This window comes from Ischnura elegans, chromosome 5 (assembly GCF_921293095.1).
Source record: "Ischnura elegans chromosome 5, ioIscEleg1.1, whole genome shotgun sequence".
Classification (NCBI taxonomy): domain Eukaryota; kingdom Metazoa; phylum Arthropoda; class Insecta; order Odonata; family Coenagrionidae; genus Ischnura; species Ischnura elegans.
In genome coordinates, this window is record NC_060250.1 from 74,975,922 (window position 1) to 74,997,797 (window position 21,876).

Consider the following 21,876-nt stretch of genomic DNA (forward strand, 5'->3'; position numbering starts at 1 on the left):
TATGGTCACTTAACTAAATCATCGCTCAATAGTTTTCGTTGATAGTTTTCCGTGGTGCCGAATTTCATGGATTTGCGTGATTTCTTTTTTATCGAAATAAAAATATTCCGTTATTTTTGTGTTGTATACCCTATACCTCTACATTTATTTTTTCGAAAATCGGGTAAATCAAAAGCATAAAGAGGGGAATGGGATTTAACGCAGCTAGCATTCGGTTCAGCGAACTTTTTAGAAATTAAAGTTAAGCTATATTCTTCCTTGAATATGCTCAGTAAGAATTGGGGACTAATTGTAAGTTTTCAGGGGAATGGAATGTTTTTTTTCCAATTTCCTAAATCGGAGAATAAAATATATTTCTCAACCCTTAACATATACATGGTTTTAAATGCATTTTAATTCGCTTCTTGTTTTCATCTCAAATCACCTTAAATTCCCTTTTTCGACGTATTGTGTTATTATTAGGTTTCCAAGTGAACGGGAGTAATGGTGGTATTGATTTCGACATCATTTAAAATTATTTCCTTTAACATGCCATTTACTATTGTGTACTCTAAATTTAACTCCTTGTCGTGAAATAAGCCGCACTTTAATATGTATCGCAAGAAGTTAGTTTGTCTGATTTAGAATGCTCTAAAATGATGTCCCCTTGTCAGGTGGGTGGTTTATTTTGCTCATAGTTTAGTTATTCAACATATGTTTTACATACCTTTGTTCACTGTCTGTATTCAGTATACATCCGAGCAGGTTTTTCTGGGGGTCGCCGGTAAGTCAGCCATAAATTGCCAATTCTGTAATTTTTCCGGTGATGAATCGAAGATAGTTAAAGATTTTTTCCCATTGTATGCAGTATATTTGGTTGGACGATTCTTAACATTCTCCCTACTTGAGCATTTAATTGGTTCAATTATCTTTGTAAATTTGGCGCCAGATTAACCACCAAATATTATTTTGTTTACCGCATCACGGTTTGTTGTTTTCTTCCATTTTAAATGAGAATGAAAACAACATTCATGCTAATTTTATAATTTACAGTCTGATAAAGATCGTCTTGAAAGAATAAAGTGTGATGTTGAATGTATGCTTCTTTTACAAGAAGCTGCAAACACTCACGGTATGAATTGTACACTTTTATGTGCTCATAATGATGACGATTTTGAAGTGGAGGTATTCGAAGAAGTGGAGCCCCAAACAGAGAATTTTTCAAGCAATGAAAACTACTATGGATCTCACAGCAGTATGCCGGCTGAAGGTGTGCTCATTAAGCTAGCTTATAATCAAAAAAACAAGAACAATTGCAGAAGTTCGAGGCCTTGCTCAAAACACATGAGAAGTGTATCACCTTGTAAGGTATGATAGCCATCATCATATTAATTAGCCGTGTCATCAGTCTTCGTGGAACCGTTCATTCGTACTGATTTTTTTACAGGAACTATTTCGTAATTACAAAACTCGACTGTTACCCTTATTTGTCTATATTTACGCCATCCGCTGCCTCAGATTGTGAAATTATCCTTGAAGGGAATATTTAACCAATATTTTCAGATCCATTAATACATGTGACGTTAAAATCATATCCAAGTGATTGGGAAGTGATAGAGCATTTTTTGGTAAAACCTGCATGGTAACATATATGCACCATAGTTTTTTATCTATGATAGATGAAGTTTTTTTAAGCCTCTCTAACGTGATTAAAAAGTTTTTACTCAATGGAAATGCAATTTTATTCAGTTATTCATAAACTATATCCTTTAAAGATAATCTTGATAATTTGATGGTTTCATAAAAATTTCGAAATGGGACAGCTATGAGTTAGCAGTAGGTATTTTCACTATACGAATTTGAAACAATGTCGGTTATCTCGATTTTTGGTGAATTTTGGGTAGAAAATATATTCACACCGCATGATTGAGGAATTCGCGCTGATAAACCGCAATTTACTTTATTCTGAATATCAATATTTGAATGTCTAAGAGGCCGCGCTTTTCATAATTCGCGGTAGCAAACGGTGTCGGAACGAGCGATCGATGGCCAATCGAGCAAATCGATCCAATTTGAGCACACCCGCGGATCTCCCAGGAACCCGAAAACTGGGGTAATTGTGTTATCTTGAAATGAAAGTATAAGGCTCTCGTTTTGGCGCATCATCAAAATTCCGGCATTAATTTTGCTGTAGTGCGAATTTGGCAACATGACTGAACTCATTTAAATGGATACCGACGTGTGATTCTGTCTACTATTGTCGACATTCCCGTTACTTTGAATCATTTTGAGAGCGGAAATCAAGGCTAGGAAATGGTATATGTGGGGTGAGTCGTTTTTAAGGTTGTACTTTTGTAACTCGCGTGTTGTCTTTGGTTTGGTTTGTTTCGTTTACGGAATTTTCTTCGTTGTGTCAGTCGTTCACGCCATTTTTACAACTTTCCTCTTTCGACCAGATTAGCATGAGTAATCCCCTAGGAGCGTTGGAGTGGTTCGAATGACGTACCCACCCTTGTTTGATGCTTTTGACTATGTGTTCCCCCATGATTTGTGCGTGAATAAGGACAATTTAATTTCTTTTGTGTGTCATGCTGCACGTGTAGAGTTAAAATGAGCAAGCTCCAAAGAAATGAATTTATTTAGTATATTTTATATCTTCTATAGAGATTGATGTTTACCAATCCTGACTGCTTCACAATGTTTTTGTTCTTAGAACTTGAAAGAAACATATTTTGGATCACAGGTATTGTTTTAGCATCATTTTTTATTATTTCAGCCTTACACTGGGATACTGATGTTCATTTTATCTGCCATCGGTATATGCGGTAATCAGTAAATTTCCATTCAGCATATTCCATTGCTATTGTGCAATTACCTGACATGGGATGTCAAATGCCCATCAGGTACTTACCTCAACAAGTGTGCTGGTATTCCACGGATTTTTTTGTTTCAGAACTCAGGGGCATTTGTAGGAAGTTTCAAGGACTTCCCCAAAGAAATAGCTAATACTTAGGATGATACAATGGGAATTCGACGCTTGCACTGGGTGGACAATGTTACTTACTGTGTCCTTATTCCAATGAAATATATTGTTTGGGTCCTCATGAGGACTTCACATGAACTGTCAATCTTTAATAAATCCATGGTGCACTTATGATTGTATTTTTATTAACTATATGAAGATTGTTAGCTGCTGAATTTGCTTTCATTGAAAATCAAAGAAAGTTTATCTTTTCAATCTATTGCTTTCAAGTTCATTTCCTCTCACTGGGAGGTATAAAAACTTCCGTGAAAAATTCATCTTTTGAACGTCTTTCTCTGTCAGTTTGTGCTTGTTAGTATAATTCATATTTGCTGCCTCTATTGCTGTAGACTTGTGCTAGTGTATTATCATCTTGAAGCTATCATCCTGTTACTCTTTGCCTTTGTCATCTTCTTATTTGCTTCCTCATGTCTCTGATCTAGGGGTCTATTTCTCTAAGCCCTCTTCTGCATTCTTAGATATGGTAGCATCCATAAAAGAGATAAAGTTAGCCATTGATCCTTAAAAATAGCTGCTCTAACTTCCTGAGTACGTAAACATGGAGTAGTCGATAGAGGCTTCCACATAGTGGTGCAGAAGACAGGTTTGTGGGTTGTCCTCCATGTTGATACATTGCAGCGGGCATCGTCAGGTTTGAAGTGTTGGTTACAAGTTGTTGCTCATCTTATTAAGACCTACATTGTGCCCAGGTGCGTCAGGATTGGTTAGTTTGAAGAGTCTCTTCCAGGGGTCAGAGAGCATATGGCTGTCCTCCCCGTTGAAAGCATTTTGGCTATTTCCATAGCATCTCTTGTGGTAATGCTTCTCTCTAGTGACGATTCCAGTATTTTCAAAGTCCACGTGTGCGTTGGCCCTTCCCACATGTTCTTGGTGATGTCACGTAGGGGAAACTCTATTCTTATTGGTCCTTTGGTGTTCCTTCATTCCGCATTTCGTGGCTCTTGATGTCTGTACAGTCACACATATATCAGGACCTGAAGACCTTCAGCACTTTTTACCAATTTACTTTTTCAATTTGCTATGGAGATTCCATTGAGAAGGAGAAATGCCACATCATCAGCACCTTCAGGAAAAATGACTTTTCCTTCAGTACTATCAACAACATGGTCACAAAGGAAGAGAAGAGTACAAGGAACTTGCTGTTAAGAGGACTGTGGGGAAAATGGAGCAGATGCGGAAGAGAAGGAAAGCTCAAATTATGCATTAATTCCCGATGCAGCCTGGACATCGGAAAAATTAGCGAGAATTCTTTCGAAATGCAATATAGTGACACACTTTAACTGTGCTTCAAAGATGGGCATCCTGCTATGCAAGGCCAAAGACCGCATGCCCATGGAGATACAAAGTCAAGGGCTCTTGCGGAGAATCATACATTGGCAAAACACGTGCATATTGAAACTATATGCAGTTATATATTTGAAACCAGTGAATCAGTTCGATAACTGTTGATATTCTTCTATAGTTATAAGTTATACTTAAGTGCATATGATAATGATCAGTAGTGTCTTTGGGAGTGCTTATGAGGCGAAGGGTAAAAGGGATCCTCCCCCCTCTTGACCGAAAGGGGGCATCCATCAATTACATGAGGCGTTTGGGGAGGCAAGGGGGTCAAGCCGATTCTCACCTAATCTCATGCCTAAGGGGAGAAGGGGGTCCTGTCAAGTTTCACGCAACATTTTCTGCTAGAAACAGTGTAAAATGTGATTCTAGACTTCAATCTTACTATTCTTAAATACTAGTCTTAACTAATTTTAAATAAAAATAATGAAACAATTTGTTTTTTATAAATCCAATGCAATGAAACATAAATTAACACATTTTCACTGAAAATACACATTTTGAACAATCTCACGTGAGATTAAAGGGATTGGGGGAAGGGTTCGAGCCAAATATCACGATATCTCACAAGGGGGGGGAGGGGTGGGGTCCAAAAATTGCCAAAATTACCTCACCATAGTAATGTACGCCCCCAAATTAGAAAAATAAAGAAAAAATTAAGTTGGTACCAAGCTCTGAATTATTTTTATGTTCTATGTTTGCTATTCCATTCCTCATCCCATTTCTCTTTTGCAGCCTATATTGCTGCTCATTATGTGTGTCAGCCTTTTCTTCATCTTTTATTTGATTTCTTCGTACCTCTTTTTAATTGCTCAATGGTTTTACACTTTTTTTTTTAATTTGAAGTTTGTTCGCCTGCATTAATCTCTTGACAAAAGTTAAACTATCAACCTGTAGGTATACTCCCTTTTATAAGAATCTTGATCTTGCTATAAAATGAGCATTTGACGGTAGTATGGATAGAATCAAAGGGTTGGGAACAACCAACAACTCCCAATTGTTAATTCTTGTTCTGCTCTGCACCCAAGTATGGGCTTTTGGGTCTCTTGCAGTAAATGGAAAAAATAAAATATTTGTACAATTTTTGGAAACAATGGCAACAAATATTTGCGACTTAGAAATTCCATATTGAAATGTCACCACTCTGACTTTCGCACTCATATTAGCAATGACAGTTGGACATTCATATTTTTTATATTCAGTGCTGATCAGCACTTAAATGAGTGATTGTCATCTTCCTTATTTAGTGACGTAAAGAAACCCTTCTGGTACCGACTGCTTGCTGCTGAAATTTGGTTAGACTCATTTTTGTGTAGTAGCTACAGTATTCATTGTCATGATTGGTAAACATAATATTTTTATCAATCTGCTTGCATAATATCCGTAAATTATGCTTAGCCTTAGTAGCCTACAGTACCAAATTAACGCAAGTAAGATGGACTTACTGTAAAACTACAATGTACCACTGTACAAAAAAATGCAAATAATAGTAAATGAAATTAGTGCCTAAATTCAGTCTAGTGTTATCGCCTTGGTTATTGCTATTGGTATATTGTCTATCACAAGCATAAATACAAACTATACAAGCAGGGTCTGTGACATCAGTGCATGACTTGCATGTGATGTATATCTCCTCTCTATCTCCTGCAATTGGCATTTTATTCTCTCAATTTTGTACAGGAGCAATCCAGGATGGATCATTTGAAACACCACAAAGTAATTTCAGCTGGAACTTGTAATGATGATGACCGAGATAGAAGGTCTCAGGTATTGATTGAGTTGTGAGCAGTTTTGAAAATGTTTCTGTAATTGATTCATGCTAGAAATATTCCTCACATTTAGTGATGTCTCCTTTTTGTGCGTGGATATTTTAGCAGCAGATCAGATGTATGAAGAAGAGACTAAAGGAAATGGAAGAGACTTTAGAAGCTGAGATGGAAGCCAAAATGTCAGCAATCAGTAAGCTTACGGCTTTAAAAAATGAGCATGAAAGGTTAAATAGTGAAAACTGCCAACTCAGAGCCAACGCAGATTGCCTTGATAAAGTTAAGGTATCATTCATTAATCATGTTTCAATCAATTCCTTTAAAATAGGCTTTTGAAGCATTTCAGGGATTAAAATCAAATTCCCAATCTTTTTAATAGGATGATTGCTTTTATAATAGCTATTGCTTTCTTTACCTGTGTACTATTTTCAAGCCTCAGAGATAATTTTTTAAGTTTGTTCATGCCTGGAAGTGTTTTTGAGATACATACGTAATTTTTTAATTTTACTTCCTGACTCATGCTGGCGGCTGCTATTGTTTCAGAATGATGCAGCTGAGTTATTGCGTGAAGTTTGTTCGTTAAAACAAGAAAGGAGTGAATTAAAGTCTTTGGCCGAGGACCAAACGAAATTTATAAATACACTTGAAAGGAAATTATGCAAGCTAAAAAATGAAAGTATGAAAATGCATCAAGATGGAGAACATAAAGTTCAGCGACTGGTCAAAGAAAAGACGGAGTTATCAAACCAAATTCAATCCCTCAATGCAACTGTGACTTGCATGAAAAAGGAAATGGATCTTAATGCAACAAAGTACAGTGATGAATCTACACAACTAGCTAGGTATTTTTTCCTTTGATTGTATAGCTTTGTTTCGAATTTCAGTTTATTGCCCATCAATCACCCTAAAAACAACATGTGCGTAGTTTAAGTAAGCAAGTCTGGTGATGTATATTGAGAAAAAAAATGTCCTCTTGAGAAAGCCTGTTTTTATTCTTTTCCTGGGACTCATAATCTGAAATGGTGTTATTATAAATTTCTTCTTTTCCTGAATTTCTTTTGAATCATGTAAGTATTCCTGAAGAGAATTTGATAAGTATTTGGATGTGGTGAGTCTATTTGGGATAAATTTGTTTTTTTTTTTGTGTGAATTCTCTTGGTTACTCATTATATTGCATTGTTTATATGTATTCATCTCATTGCATTTTTCTACAAAATGTGGAGTAAGTGTTGTGATAAGCTTTGAAAGTGGAGATAGGTACATATTTTGCTTCAGTGTTGCATCTTGCAATAGTCAATGCTACCATGAAAGTATTATATTAGATTAATTAGTTGCATTTGAGTGTGGAGAGAGGGAAATGGTTTCAATGAACAGGCTTTTTAGCCTGCTTTAGGTGAAGACTTTTCTACTGGCTTTGATGAAATGATGGCGTTAATGGCCCTCATCTACGACTGGCAAAATCTCTTTGTATACCTCATAATCATTACCTGAGATAGGCATGCACTGCTAGGAATTCTTGATATCTATTTTGAAAATATAATGTGGCCATATTCATATGCATTTTTCATCTAAAACATGCCTTATGAAACTTGATCTTAATCATGCTTGTAGTGAGCGGTGCAAATTGGTAAATGAAGCCCAATGTATGAAGAAATCCTTATGTGAGAAAGAAAAAATGATTCATAACCATAAAGAGCAGATTGAATGTTTGAAATCTCAGTTGTGTGAAGCCAAAGGTGAGATGGAAAGGTATGTTTGCGTTGCTGTCAACTTGAGGAAGTAATTCAATATTTATTTACTTGATTTAGGGTATTGTATCTGTCATGACTTACAAATATTTTTATGAATGGAATTTTTAATCTGAATTTGTGTGTTTCTCAGGAGTATGTCAAAGAATACTGAGGTTGCAAATTTATTGAATGAAGCGAAGGATAAACTGTCGAAAACTGAGGCTGCATTGAAGAATGCTCAACTTCAATTGTGTAAAGCGAAGAAAGACTATGAAAAGAGAGAGATGGACCTAAAATTAGCATTGGAGGAGAAAGAAAAAGAGTAAATAAATTTATTATTTCCTATTCTTTGTTTACTTTATCTTTTTGGGTGAGCTGGTGTAGAATTTCGTTGGGGGAGGGAGGGGGGGAGGGGAGGGGGTCCAAAACCAGGGGGGAAAATAAAAAAGACAGGGAACTGTTAAGAGGGTTTTAAACTAATTTTAACACTTTCCATAATTGAAAAAAACTTCATTTGTTAAAGAAATATTATGTAAAATTCATGATTTATCATTATTTTGTTTTCTTTGATGAAGGAAAAAAATTGTGTTTTTATATTTCGGGGGGGAGGGAGGGGATCCAGACCCCCCAGACCACCCCTGGCTATGCCACTGCTGTTGTGGTTGAAGTAATTGGGGTGAGGGGAGGTAAAGTTTCTCTACACGTGACATGACTTTCCGTTTGCCAATCAGCAAACAGCAGGCGTGGCCTCAGTCTGTTGCTCTCAGACCTCTGTCTAGTTAACATCGTGAATCTGCTCGTGGAGCAGTGTTGCCAAACCTCACGCGTTCTCCTTGTATGTCTTTAGGCATGCCTTTCACCAACAGTGCCTCATTCAGCATACTAGCTGACAATGTCACGGGCTTCTGTGAAGGGATTATCCTCAATGCCTTCCAAACGAGTATGTATATTGTATTGGCGCTGGGGCCAAAATACCTGTGGCCAGTGGCGCAGTGAGGGGGAGTTTTTGGGGAATAAAATCCCCCCCCCCCCAGAACTCGGAGAAATTTTGAAATGTAATCAATTTTACATAATTGGATAAATGTTACTTATAGAATATTGTAAGGATTAGGCAATAAAATATCCACCGGAAAGTTGTAAAACTCACCATTTTGAACCATTTATCTTAAAAATTTTCTGGAGGAGAGCACCCGCACCTCCCGTAATCCATTCCCTCCAGCCCCCTTCAGTATTAGTTGTGGCTAAAAACCCTACTAGCCTTAATTCCTAGGTGCGTGCCTGCCTGTGACTCACACATTTTCAGTGACAAACTGGTGCGTCTATGTGTACATGTGGCAACATTAAGTTTGCTCCTCTCTCTCTTGATTGTACCCCTAACCCATTGGGGAAGCCTCCTGAGAGTGTGCGGGCTCTCACAAAAGCTCACTCGCAAACATAAAGTGAATGCATTGTATGTAATTAGAAAATTATAATAATAGGGAAATGATTGGATTGATAGGTATATTCTTTGATTCAACCCAATGGATGGGACTTTCTAGTCTCAATCTTGCCCAATAAAGACGTATTATTGTTATTGTTATGGTTGGTTTGGATAGGCAAGGGTAGAGCTCATCCCAAATTACTCCATGAGTATATGAATTTCACTCATTTTTTTGTAAGGAGCTGGATTTTGGAGCTGATTCACCTTCCAAAATTCAATTTTTTTAATACTATTCTTTTGTCTATTTAATGTAGTTGTGAATCCATACTTCATCAACAGTTGTGTATCAATGTGGAAAATCCTTATGATTGCGACGGAGATGTGCCAAAAGAGCCTGGGAGTTGACCACACAATAGTGTTTATTCTCCTCTGTGGGCAAACATGGCACCCATCTTGATGAGATTTTTTTCACACCCCATTTTTTGTGCAAAATTAAAGTGATTGTGCCTTGCCATATGCCTGTGACCTTAACTATATCGTGCACTTCGATTCGTCTATGACTTTAAACCTTACTTAAACTTTTTGGTGGATTTTTTTCAATCAATTTGGGGGTAGACACTTCCACAGGTCATCCAGGATGATGTTCATTTTTGAATGTATGGCCAGGTTCAAATTCATTTTCCCAATTGCCATTAACTTCATTAAACTTAGCTTTGATATACTTTGGCATTAATCCTTTCAAAAGCAAGTGTTTGGTCACCGCATGAAACTCTTTTTAATCCATTTAAACTTTCTATAAAAAATGAAAGTTGTTTCCTTCAATTGACAACAGCAATGAATTTATGGTATGGATTGCTGCTTTCTGGGTAAAATAAATTTTTGATTCTAAGGGAGCAATCACTTGGAGATTCTATGGACTTATTTAATGATCCTCATATTATCAATTGTGCTGTGAATGGTTTCATTTGGCCGAGGAAGTTGCTTTGGGAATGTTGCAGAAAATTTCTGATGATTACTGTGATTTTTACCAGACAGTGAATCAAAAAGTTATAGTAATTGGTGTTATGGATTATTGTGTGGAATAACAACCAGTTAGTCTTACTTTAATCAACCTTGTATGCAATATGCATTTATACACACCCACTTGCCAGGGATGCTTGTGCCATCCCGGAATTCACATTGCCAACTAATGTCCTGGAAGTGGGGTCTTCAGAAAATTATGTAAAACAATAGAATATGAGACTCACAGCAGCAGCAGACAGACAAATGACAATTAATATGTGACAAATGGGATACTATTGTTCCTATTATGGGTTAGGGAGCAATGTTTGCATCCCTTGCTGTTGAGAAAACTCACTAACAGAGAGAGTTTGCTGAATGCCACTGAAGTTCTTTTGCTCTCTGTTGAGCTATGCAAGAATTATAATTATTCAAAAATATTTTCTTTCATTTTTAGGGATCTGTAAATTTTGTTACAAGATTGTAAACTAGGGCTATTACTTAGAGATAACCTATTTATCATGATGGTAGTGATGCTTCTAATTTTATGATTGGAAGGAAATTACTTTGCTTTTCTACAAAACACACACTTTATTGCCGACTAGTTCCGGTACACTGTACCATTTTCAAGACTAGTGATACGCAAAAGAATTTGCCGGGATATATACTCTGTGGTCGGGTGATTGGAGGGAAAAGGAAGGGGGGAGGTAAGTGACGGGAAGGGTGACGGTGGGAAGGGATAGGGGAAAACCAGAGGTAGTTACAGAGAGGAGCGACTAGTCGGCAATAAAGTGTGTGTTTTGTAGAAAAGCAAAGTAATTTCCTTCCAACCATATGATGGAATTCTACAAAGTAAAGGCCTCAACAATTCAGTACTTCTAATTTTAGTTTTTTGGTCTTTATGCCTCATATTGTACATTAATTGAAGTCTATGGAAAAGAAGGAATGTTTTTATTGAGTCCTATTTAATTTGTTTTATTTAGAAAATTTCAGTTCTATTGAAAATTCAATATTTATTGTATGGCTTGCTAACTTTTTCACTAACATCAAAAATTTTCAATGTCATGCACTTAATTTTTGATTTTTGTTTACAGAATTGCTGCTCTAAATGAGGTCAATGACTGTCTAAAAAAGAGGTTAAGTTCACAGTCTCCTTGTGCTAAAAAAAAGGTGGTTGTTCAATTCTTTACTGAATTTTAAATGTTTTTCCATTTTAACTGAGGGTAGTTCGCTTACTTTTGTTACGTGCTTTCATTAAAGATACCAGGTGAAAGCAGGAATGAGAAAAGCTACCATGTGACTTTGAATCTTGGAAGTGTGGACGAATGTATGGGGGCAAATGAAAGAGAACAATCTTCTAAGGATACCCAGGAGGCAGCTTGCTGTGGCAACGAAGGTGAATCTCAGGACTTGTGTGCCCTTCAAGAAGAGTTAGAAAGAACAAGGTTTTTTTACCCATTTACTGCAATAAATGCACGTAGTATTTTATTTATCCTTGATGCTGCTAATTTGATAGATTATTTTGACTATCTTTGTGTCTGACTCTATTGATATCATTTAAAATGCTTATAACGCTACTCATGGAGTAACAACTCGTGGAAAACAAAAAAAAATACACTCGGTGTAGTGCGAGGTTCATCGTCCATGCTGGTCAAAGAGAAGTTAAAAGATTATTTAGGCACTTTTCAGGCATGGTGGTTGTTAGCTGAGAAGAGAGTTTTATGATGGGTTGCACTTGAGTCTTGACTCCTGAATGGGTGCGAATTAAAGGCCTGCAAGTTGTCGTGAAAACGATCTCTATGTGGCCGCCTCTATGAGTATGCAAGAGATAGGGAGAGAGTGGGCAAATCCCAAATGTTTCCTAATTCCTGAGAGCCCAAATGCTGGTGAACTGAGACAGCCAGTATTGTGGGGATCGGGTCGGAGTGGTGGCTAGAGTGTTGGCTTAGCACCTTGTGGGCTGGCGTTCGAATCTCGGTGGTGACTGAGAATTTTCAGAGAATGCCTGATCCCTGCTTGAATGTTGTGTGGAGTACATTGCAGGTGCACCACTCTGTCCGTCGGATGGGACGTTGAGCCATCTCTCCACCCTTCCTTCCATACCCTTCCCTCCTGCAGTGGGTTTTTTCGCTGAAGGATACTACACCCTTATTTTCACGTTTTTTCCCACAAACAGAAATCTTTTTTCCACAAAATTTTCACATACAGTTGTTCATATTTTTGAAATTTCACAAATATTGTATATCCTTTGTATTGTAAACGTTTGTCTACTATTTTTAATATGTTTGCATTGAGGCTATGGAGGGGTTAGGTGGAAGAGGGGACTTCTTAGTCTCAACCTCGCCCAAATAAAGGCATTTTATTATTATTATGGCACAAATGACCTTAGCTGTCGGTCACCTCCTCTAAATATTATACAATACCACGCCAGCCACGTGGCCGCCAAACTGTTCATAGCCAGAATAACATTCACTCTAGGGAAAACCCTTTCACAAGTCCATATATGTACCTGCTGTCGTTCCCATGCTTCTTTCTGATGGGTTTGTTAAAAGCGGCCAAGGGAGAGAGCTAAACTCCAGTTAGAATAGCAAATGCCAGGAAAATGGCTGCGGTCTGCCTCCTCCTTGATCCCATTGCCTTCAAATACAAATGCAGACTGCCAAGGGGCCTGAATGAGGCAAGTTTGGGTTTTGTACTTGCTTGCAGGCCTCGACTGTGAATTCCTTGCGGAACTGAATTGTGAAGTATTTTGTTGCTATTAATTCCTCTGCAGAAGGTATTTTTGCTCATATTCCTTGGCCCTATCTCTTCCTCTTGGCTCTCTAAAAGGCAATTTCTTGTTTTGTTTTTTTAAATGGGTGAAATAGTGAGTTAGGAAGTTAAAATTATCAAATTTAATGAAAATCACTTCTATAAGTTTTTTTGACTAATAAACATATGACATCTTTTATACCCCTTAAAAATTACAATGAAAAGTTTTTCTTCAGCAATACTTTTTGAACATGGTTACATCCCATAGTTTAGCTGTTATGGCTGCATCCCTCACTTTACATCGTATTCTTCAAAAATGGTCCATCTTTCCTGTTTAGACCTCATCAAAGCAGTTAGTGAACTCCTTCCCGCTGAGGGATGTCATGTATATTGTTTTTTTAATATTGGTATTTGATAGGTACATATTAAAAAATATTCTGTGGATTATTATTTATAAATCTTTTGAGCACAATAATAAAGATTATGGGCAACTGTCAGAAAGTATGGAAGAAGATAATTATGCATTTTATTACTATGTATTTAATCTTTACGGAGGATATCACTTTATAATCAGGAAATAAGTTGAGCAAAAACAATCATTGGCAATAAATTCATTGTACATAATATTCGTGAAACATGGAAAATTTTACGAAATTTTTAATTATCATCAAAGAGACTAAATTAAAAGTCTTAACTGCTACAAACGTTCTCACAACTGCTACAAGATTACGTGAGGTTTCCACCATTGTAATCTGCTATTGCTGCTGGTAGTGTTCAATTTCTGTCACCCATTAAATTTAAAATATATTGTTATTCTAAGTCTTCTCCTATTTCCACTGGTTTTAATTTTTTATACAATTATTATTTTATAATAGGTATCACAGAAGTAAAAAGTTATGGTTTAAAATATTATTTAATATTTCCTGTACTCTTTTGTTTTGCCACTACATATTTGTTACGTTAATTTTGCAGAATAGCTCTGGATAAAGAAAAAATGGAGTCTAAGAAGAGATGCCAGATCATTCAGGAACTGCAAGGAAACTTGAAATGTATGAAAGAGAGTGAAACTAGCAGATTGCAAGAATTGCAAAATGCCTTAAAGGAAAAAGAGCAAGCAGAGAGAGCCATAGAAATGTCTTTCAATCAAGAGAGACGACAAAATGAAAAACTACTGGATGAGTTAACGGTAAGTAAATGCTATATCATTTTGAGTTGTGTCCTGAAAATTGCATTAATGGTGTGGATAAATCAGGGGTCATTTGGTGAGCTCTAAGGAAATGTAAAAACTCTTTTGTACCTGGCTTTGTCCTGATTTCACTGGGTAAAATTTTCCTACAAATCAATTTATCTCTTGGCAGTAGTAATTCTTCCTACTGCCAGTTGATTAGTTGGTAGAACACTCCATTTTGGGAGAGCAAGTTAGATCATCATTAGCTTCATTAATGTTACATTCATGACCCCATTGTGAGTTTTCTTTGGTGAATTGCTAAAAGTGAAGGAGTTCAGTTTACTGTGTATTTCTGGGTCCAAAAAATGTGACATTAGTGGTTGGATGTTGGCATGAATTTGTGATAACTTCTTTGTAAATCGTTTTTAATACATACTCTGTTATTCATAATCGTTAGCATGTGTTACATTCATAACCACATTATGAGTTTTCTTTTCTGAATTTCTAAAAGTGAAGGAGTTCAATTTATTGTGTATTTCTGGGTCAAAAAATGTGAAATTAGTGGTTGGATGTTGGTCTAGATTCATTAGCACTTCTATGAAAATCATTTTTAATACTCCATTACATATTCATCATCATTAGCAGTCGCCAATCCTAATATTGGTTTGTTGCGGCTCTCCACTCAATTCTCCAATTGGCTAATCTTTTAACACTACTTAATTCTTCTGCTGTACATCCTTTATCACCTGCTCTATACATCTCATCTGTCCATATACCTCTATTGTTCATCCCTTCCACCTGTCCTTCACCGATGATTTTAATTAATCCACTGTGTCTCATGATGTTTCTGATTCAATTGTCCTGTCATAATCTGTATGTTTTTGAAAGACTTCTCTCCTACTCTTCTTAGAACAACCGCATTACTCACATGATCTATAGTTTTTATCTTCATCATTCTCTGTAATGCCACATTTCGAAAGCTTCTAGTCTGGATTTCTTCCTTGCTGTCATAAAGATTTTTCCTCTGCTTCACTGCCATAAAGTAGCTTGCTCCAAATGTAAGCCCTAATAAATTGCTTTCGGACTTCAATCCTTATATTTTCAGCTGTAAGAAGAACCTTCTTTTTGAGGAATACCCACTCTGCTTTTGCTGGGAATGTCAAATATTTTTTCATGGTGAAGTCAAATATTTTTTCCTTTGTTGTATTAACTTTTCACCTGTGCACATTACTGTGTACAAAGTCACTTATTTCATGCTGTGCTTTGTAAATGCTACCACACCTGCAGTGAAATCAGTGTCATGATACTGACCACTGTGGTCTCTACCATCAGGCATATGAAGAGCTGCAGCCCTCTCCTACGGCAATGGAATGCATAATTAATCAAGCATAATCATAATTCATAAGTAATGAAGCATAATCCTTGGTGGCCTTCTGTCACTAAGTCGCCACATCTTCACAGGTTTAATATATCAATTAGGTGGGCTATCTTTCCCAGGGAAAGACACTCAGAATGCTGTCGTTTTTGTTTTTGACTACTTGGTGGACAAATGAATATGCTTATACATATTGCAATTAGTCTCTATATCTAGAGGTCAACCTGCCATCTGCAACTCGATGGATGCACTCTGTGGATTTCAGCTTTACCACAAGAGTACATATTTTTATTTTTCCATCAATTTCAATGTCTCACCACTTATAAAATTGATTTAAAACACGGAAAACAAATTTGGAGAATAAAAAACAGTGTGCAGTATTACAAGGGCATACCCTAAGTAAATATGTACAGTTTTGGAAATTATGAGCAAAAGAATGCCTTGATGTTGCATCTAATTCTCTCCACATCATTCATGCATAGGAGCTGAAATGGCAAGAGAGGGAACTTTCAAGGCAACTGTGTGAGACAAATGCACAACTAGCGGAGTATGAAAACAGTATGAACAATGGCAGTGAATGCCTTGAGCATACACTAATGCTTGAACAGATGGAAGAGGAAGTGAAAATGAAAACAGCGCAGTGGCAAGATTATGTTGAGAGATTGACGAAAGAGCGAGATGATGCTGTGCAAGCAGCCAAGTGAGCACAAATCTTATTTCAAGGGAGAGTTTCATCTCCCTTTTGGAAATATTTAGTGTGAAAAGATTAACTCATTGAGATTTTGAGTGTTGAGTCGTACTTAATCAATCTTGGGATAGTTGATGATGATTTCTTAGGTGATAAGGTGATCCATCATATGTAATGCGAATCTATCATTAAAGGTTGTATTTGAAGGAGGTAGGAATGTGTATCAATCGAAAATAATTGTGTCCGTCTCTTTTCATACCTCAGCATATGGCTTATTACTTCTCCTCATCCTATGCACACTGGCGATTTCCCACCTACCTTAATTCCTTTCTTCTGCAGTGACAGTCATAATTCTCAAGTTTCTTATTTCCTTCTCTATCTGCTGTTATCATTATCCTTTTCAGAAATTACCCTACTTCTTGATGAGTATCAAAGGGTGGGGTGTTCATATTTTACTCTGCACAGAGTGAACCTACTGTATTCTTCTTCATTCTTACGCACTTTATTCATGAAACCGAACCCTAACATCTTCCTTTTTCATCAGGTTCTATATAATGTTGTCCTTTCTGCCTACTATAAATTTCCTCCAAAATATGTATAGTTTAATTACTCCAACCCATTAACTTCATCCTACATCCAATTTAATTGCTATAACCAATTACTCCTATTCTTTTATAGAATTCCTCCTTTGTTAGATTTGTTCTTCTCCTAAATTCATTTCTGCTCCTTTTTATGAGTTCTACCATCATAACTCATTTTTGAATTATTCATATGTATTATCTTTCAACTTATTTATTTGACCAACTGCTAAATGTAGAGCTGTGACCCTAGGGATATTATAATTTGAGCAAAGTTGTGCCAAAACATGAAAAAAATTTTAATATTTAACAAGATCTTATATCAAACAAGATTGGAGTGAACTGGAATTGGAGGACAGACTAATTTGTGTACTAATTTTGTACTAACACTAATGTAAGTATTTTTTTCCCGTGGAGAAATGGTCACTTTCATTTCTTAGTAAAAGATGTTCTATTCATGCCAAAATTTTGCCATAGCTGGTACCCTTTGAGCTTACGTAGTTGCAGTATTTACAATTTTATATTAAAAACATTGAAGGGAATTATAGCTAGTTTATTATTTTACATGTATCCAGGTTCATATCCTGCAAATCACATTGCTCTAGGATCTATAAATATTGCGACCCACACTACGAGCACCGTAAAGCAACCATCAGCTTTTGGATCAATCACATTTATCACCTTGTGCAGAGACAAATTCTAAAATTTTCCTTTTACATACTTCTTTCTATAGCCATTGTTAAGTAATCATGATTTGGCTGTACTCTAAAAACATTCCAAACTGCTGCCAACACTTTGTTTCATTAAGCAAAAGATTTAAGAATATTTTGCTGTTGGGATTGATCACTTTTCTGATTATTGCCTTCAAAGTCACTAAATTTTGCTTTCAGGTTTGCTTCACAAAACCTTATGTCATCTGTAGCTGACTTCCAGCAACATATTGCTCTTCAAAGAAGGGTTCAGGAAATGCTCATTGATCTATTACAAAAGAAAGATAAAAGTCTTCATAAAGGTAAGATATCCTATATGATTTTAGCCTTTTCTCTCCCATCAAGGAAGATTAATGATTTAATCCAATGCAATCTCTTCAAATTTTGCTGTGACTCTCTTACCAGAAACTTACTTGCTTACCTCATATCATAACGACATATACATTTTGTCATTTCAACAAATGGGTAGAAATAATGAATTTCTATCCTTACAATCGGGAGAATATATGTACGAGTTACTTTCGTAGTAGATTACCATTTGAACTCAATGCTAGGTATATTGAAAGGAGTGAAAGGCTTGATCACTTTTTACCTGACTTTTCTTTCATATTATTGTGTAAGTCACTGTCTAAAAACTAAAAAAAAATGTGAAATATCCAGTTCCTAAATCTATGAAGTACTATCCATTTGTAAATTGTTGAGGAAATATTTTTGGATTCTGTGCTTGGTCAAATGATGCTCATGTTTTGATATATGCGCTGTCCATTGTCATTAGGGAATGGTGGTGGATGGTCATCGGGGGTATTTCACAAATTGAAAAGAACTGCTTAAGAGAGCACATTGAAAATATGTACTGACTGTTTTTGACCATCTATTTGACTATCTCGTGTCAGACTGCCGGGGTGTTTTATTTTATTTTGACCAGCTTATATTGTGGATTCACCATCCTTTACTCTAACCCTGCACATTGCGTTATTGGATACTTAGTACCTTCTTTCTTTGAAAAATGGCAGCTATCAACGTTAGCTGTCTACCCTTTTGTGAAGGTAACCGCTTATGTCCTCCTCCAAACCAAGCTCAACCCAAATTAATCAAATTGTTACAATTAGATAGTTGGAAAAAAGTATGCCCATAGATAGTTAAATTTGAAGCTGTTTTAATCTGTATATAAGTGGTAAATAATTTGGTTATTAGGTTATTTCAAGTCTTTTGTATGATTAGTCATTCTGCAAATCCTTAGGCTTACGCTTAATTCACACGCTAGGCACCACATTCTGCTTGCTTTAGGACACATAGGTATAATGGCGGACTCCTCATTGATTTGTTCTCTTAGTTGCCGTGTGAGAGTTGGCTGTGGCATCACTAGTGCATGCTGTTAACTCATTGACTGAGGTTTTATTGTTGTGGGAAATAAAAAATGTAGATTGTTTTCTTGTCAATTGAATTGAAATAGCATTTTTAATCCATGAAGTATCACAAGGTTTTAATTTTTGATATTTTTATCTAATGACAATGTACAATGTTACTTCATCAATTATTCATAGATAGGGTTCTCTACTTCCCTTGTTAACCCTAATCCACTAAGTGTTGTTCACTACCCCTTGGAATTTCTTTGGTTTACAATAACTGCATAATGTATGCCTTTGAATTGAAACTTGAGCTTTCAGGACTGCTTTTATTTACAGATTGTATGCTATTTAATAACATGGTAATTATTTTATTTAGAATTATTGAAGGATTATTCTCCTGAATTAATTTAAAAGATTTTAAATTTTATGACAACATATCCCTGTGAGCTTAATGTCTGTGAACAGTGAATGCAAACATTTTTTGGAGGAGATTTCTCTTGCCTTGACAAGGAATTGAAGCCGGATCCTTTTAATATGCACTAGGAGCTCTGCCCCTTCAGCTTCTAAGTCATCTTTTCCTCTGTGGAATTTTGTTGTTGATGGACATGGTGGTTTCTGCTGTCAGACTTGCAAGTAGTCAGGACAGCCTGTTTGTGCGCACAGCTGTGATATTTTATGTCTGGCAGCAAACACCTCCTTTTCCTCTAAATCCAAGAAAAAACTGCAGGGGTTGAAGATGCCCATGAATATAAACACTGCATTTTTTATTGGACAAGGGCGTTGAAATGTCAGATTTCCAACCATCCACCCCTTATAGACATCACCAACCTCTACCCTCCCTACCTTCATGCCTTTTTAAAGCATTTGTTACAAACAATTTTTTTAGTCTGTAGAAAGAGAAGAAGGAATCAGCTGAGAGAAGAGTAAATAACTTAGGTGCCCCTGAAGTTTACTCTCATTTTTCAAGGTTGCTTAATACCAATGACCTATGCTTTTAGTACCTTTTTGGTGGGTTTGTTGTGTTGCAATTACCATAAGGAAACTTTGCCATGACAACACATCAGGTTATTACAGGTGTTTTAGGACCACCTATGAACTGGTGTCAGTAATCCAGGGCCTGCATTCATGAAAATGCCTTTAATAGTTTGAGTGGTGGAGCAATTGTTGCATTTTTGGGATTTTCGGGTTTGAATACCAGACTTGACAAATTTTGTCATCTTTTTCACATAGTAAATCAAAATTTAGGTGGGTGTGATGCATGACATTTTCATTTAGCCTGAGAATGTGAAGTTTAATTGTCAGAAATTGTTTATATTTAATCTTAAGTAAAATAATTTACAATTGAGATAAATGGTAATTTTGGATATTTTGCTTCATTTAAAAAAAGTGAGTTTGTATGCAGTTTTTAATATTCTCAGTAGAGGTTAAATACTTTCTGATTGTTTGTCAGTATATCAGGTATAGAGATAATTCTATAACTTAATGGTTAATGAATTAAATAGTGCTAATATTATTAGCCCCAGTATTCCATTGAACAAATGTAGAGCATTAAATGGACTGCAATAAGATAAGCACTGTACATATTGCTGCATGCACGCCTGACAACTTTGTGATAATGTTTACAAAGATTTAAAGTTTGCCAATCTAGCATAGCTTAGTAGTAATAGCAATATAACTCACATGAAAATATCTGCATTTTAATAAAGTTATTGAAATATTAGAATGTATGAGATTATTGGCTGTATTATGTCCTTCACATAAATGAAACCAAAGAATTCTTCACAGGCAACAAGAGCTCAGTGTCACGAGCATCTGAGAAGGAAAATGATTAATGAAAAGACGAATAAAACTCCTTCTGAATACCTATGGCCTGTCAAAGAAGGATGAGTGGAATGAGATGTATTTTTCATTAGATTGCTGCAGCTGATTATGATTTTGGAAATTATGTTCTGGGCATTTGTTTGAGCGGATTATTGGAGACTCTTATATTTAATATCATATGCCAACTCTGAGAGAAGTTGGATCAGATGATGTGTATGTTACGAAAGTAAACTCGTCTTGTGAATTTTGAATTATTTTTCTAAAAACTAGAAATAAAATGGGGAGGGTTGAAAAAGCACATCAGTTCTATGAATTGTAAATTACCGTAAATTGAAAATTGAACTTTCAAGAAAATTATTTGGCATAGTTATGACATGCTAAAATATTTATGACTTATTTTTGGGAGTACCTCAAGATGTGGTATCTTTGTGCCAGAATTGTTGCGTAGTATATTTTCTGGTTAGTGGTAATTTCAAATTTTCTATTGCTCTATAATTGAGCTTTTTAAATTTTAGCTACTTTTTTAGGCAAAGAAAAGTGATTTGCAATAATTTAAAATGAAATGTAAGCATTTTTATTTTTCCGACTAGAAAAGGTCATAGCTAAAAGGTATTTTTTTCTCTCTTTTGCTATAAATTTGAAAACAATCAAAGACTCTGAAATTTTTTCAGAGAATGAGTGTTATCTTAGGCTTCTCACATGAATACCAGGATATATTTTAAAATAATATCATTCTGAATGATTTGGCACTCAAGGTTTGTATTGTGTGGATGGTAGAGAAAAGCACCATACTCAATGTTAGTGTGAGTTATTGAAGATGATTCATTTTGAGTATTTAATAGATTCGTCATGCATGGAGGCAACAAATTTTGTTGATAATGTGAAAAAGGATAGTAAATTTACTTGGTTCTTTCAAATTGTGTCTTTTATCCCTGTTTTGCTAATTATGTAGGTGCAAAATTTATGACAATACCTCATTGAAAACTCTTACGGATTGATATTTTATTATATAGTTATATATTCAGATATGAAATTCAAGCACTTGCTATTCAAACTGTAAATGTATATACCACCTTTATGCATTGATTCACTTCTGTGCAATGCTGTGAATTTAAAAGAAACAGTATTAATGTGTGCTCAGGGATTATTTGTTACTTTTTT

The 21,876-nt window shown here is 35.9% G+C and overlaps 1 protein-coding gene across 10 annotated transcripts; it reads left to right on the plus strand.

Annotated features, from left to right (window-relative positions):
• The first annotated feature begins 451 nt into the window (after positions 1-451).
• LOC124159076 (restin homolog) lies at positions 452-20,959 on the plus strand. Of its 10 annotated transcripts, none has more exons than XM_046534595.1 (13): positions 452-653; positions 1,033-1,347; positions 6,041-6,127; positions 6,238-6,411; positions 6,670-6,968; positions 7,738-7,875; positions 8,008-8,178; positions 11,370-11,445; positions 11,536-11,720; positions 13,999-14,212; positions 16,052-16,269; positions 17,726-17,847; positions 20,680-20,959. In XM_046534595.1, exons 1-13 carry the CDS (start codon positions 636-638, stop codon positions 20,724-20,726), a joined length of 2,064 nt encoding a protein of 687 aa, XP_046390551.1. In that variant the 5' UTR covers positions 452-635; the 3' UTR covers positions 20,727-20,959. The 10 variants fall into 10 exon arrangements, with proteins under 10 accessions (XP_046390551.1, XP_046390560.1, XP_046390550.1 ...); XM_046534594.1 differs by having other exon boundaries at positions 453-653; positions 6,235-6,411; XM_046534596.1 differs by having other exon boundaries at positions 453-653; positions 1,094-1,347; positions 6,235-6,411.
• The last annotated feature ends 917 nt before the right edge of the window (positions 20,960-21,876 follow it).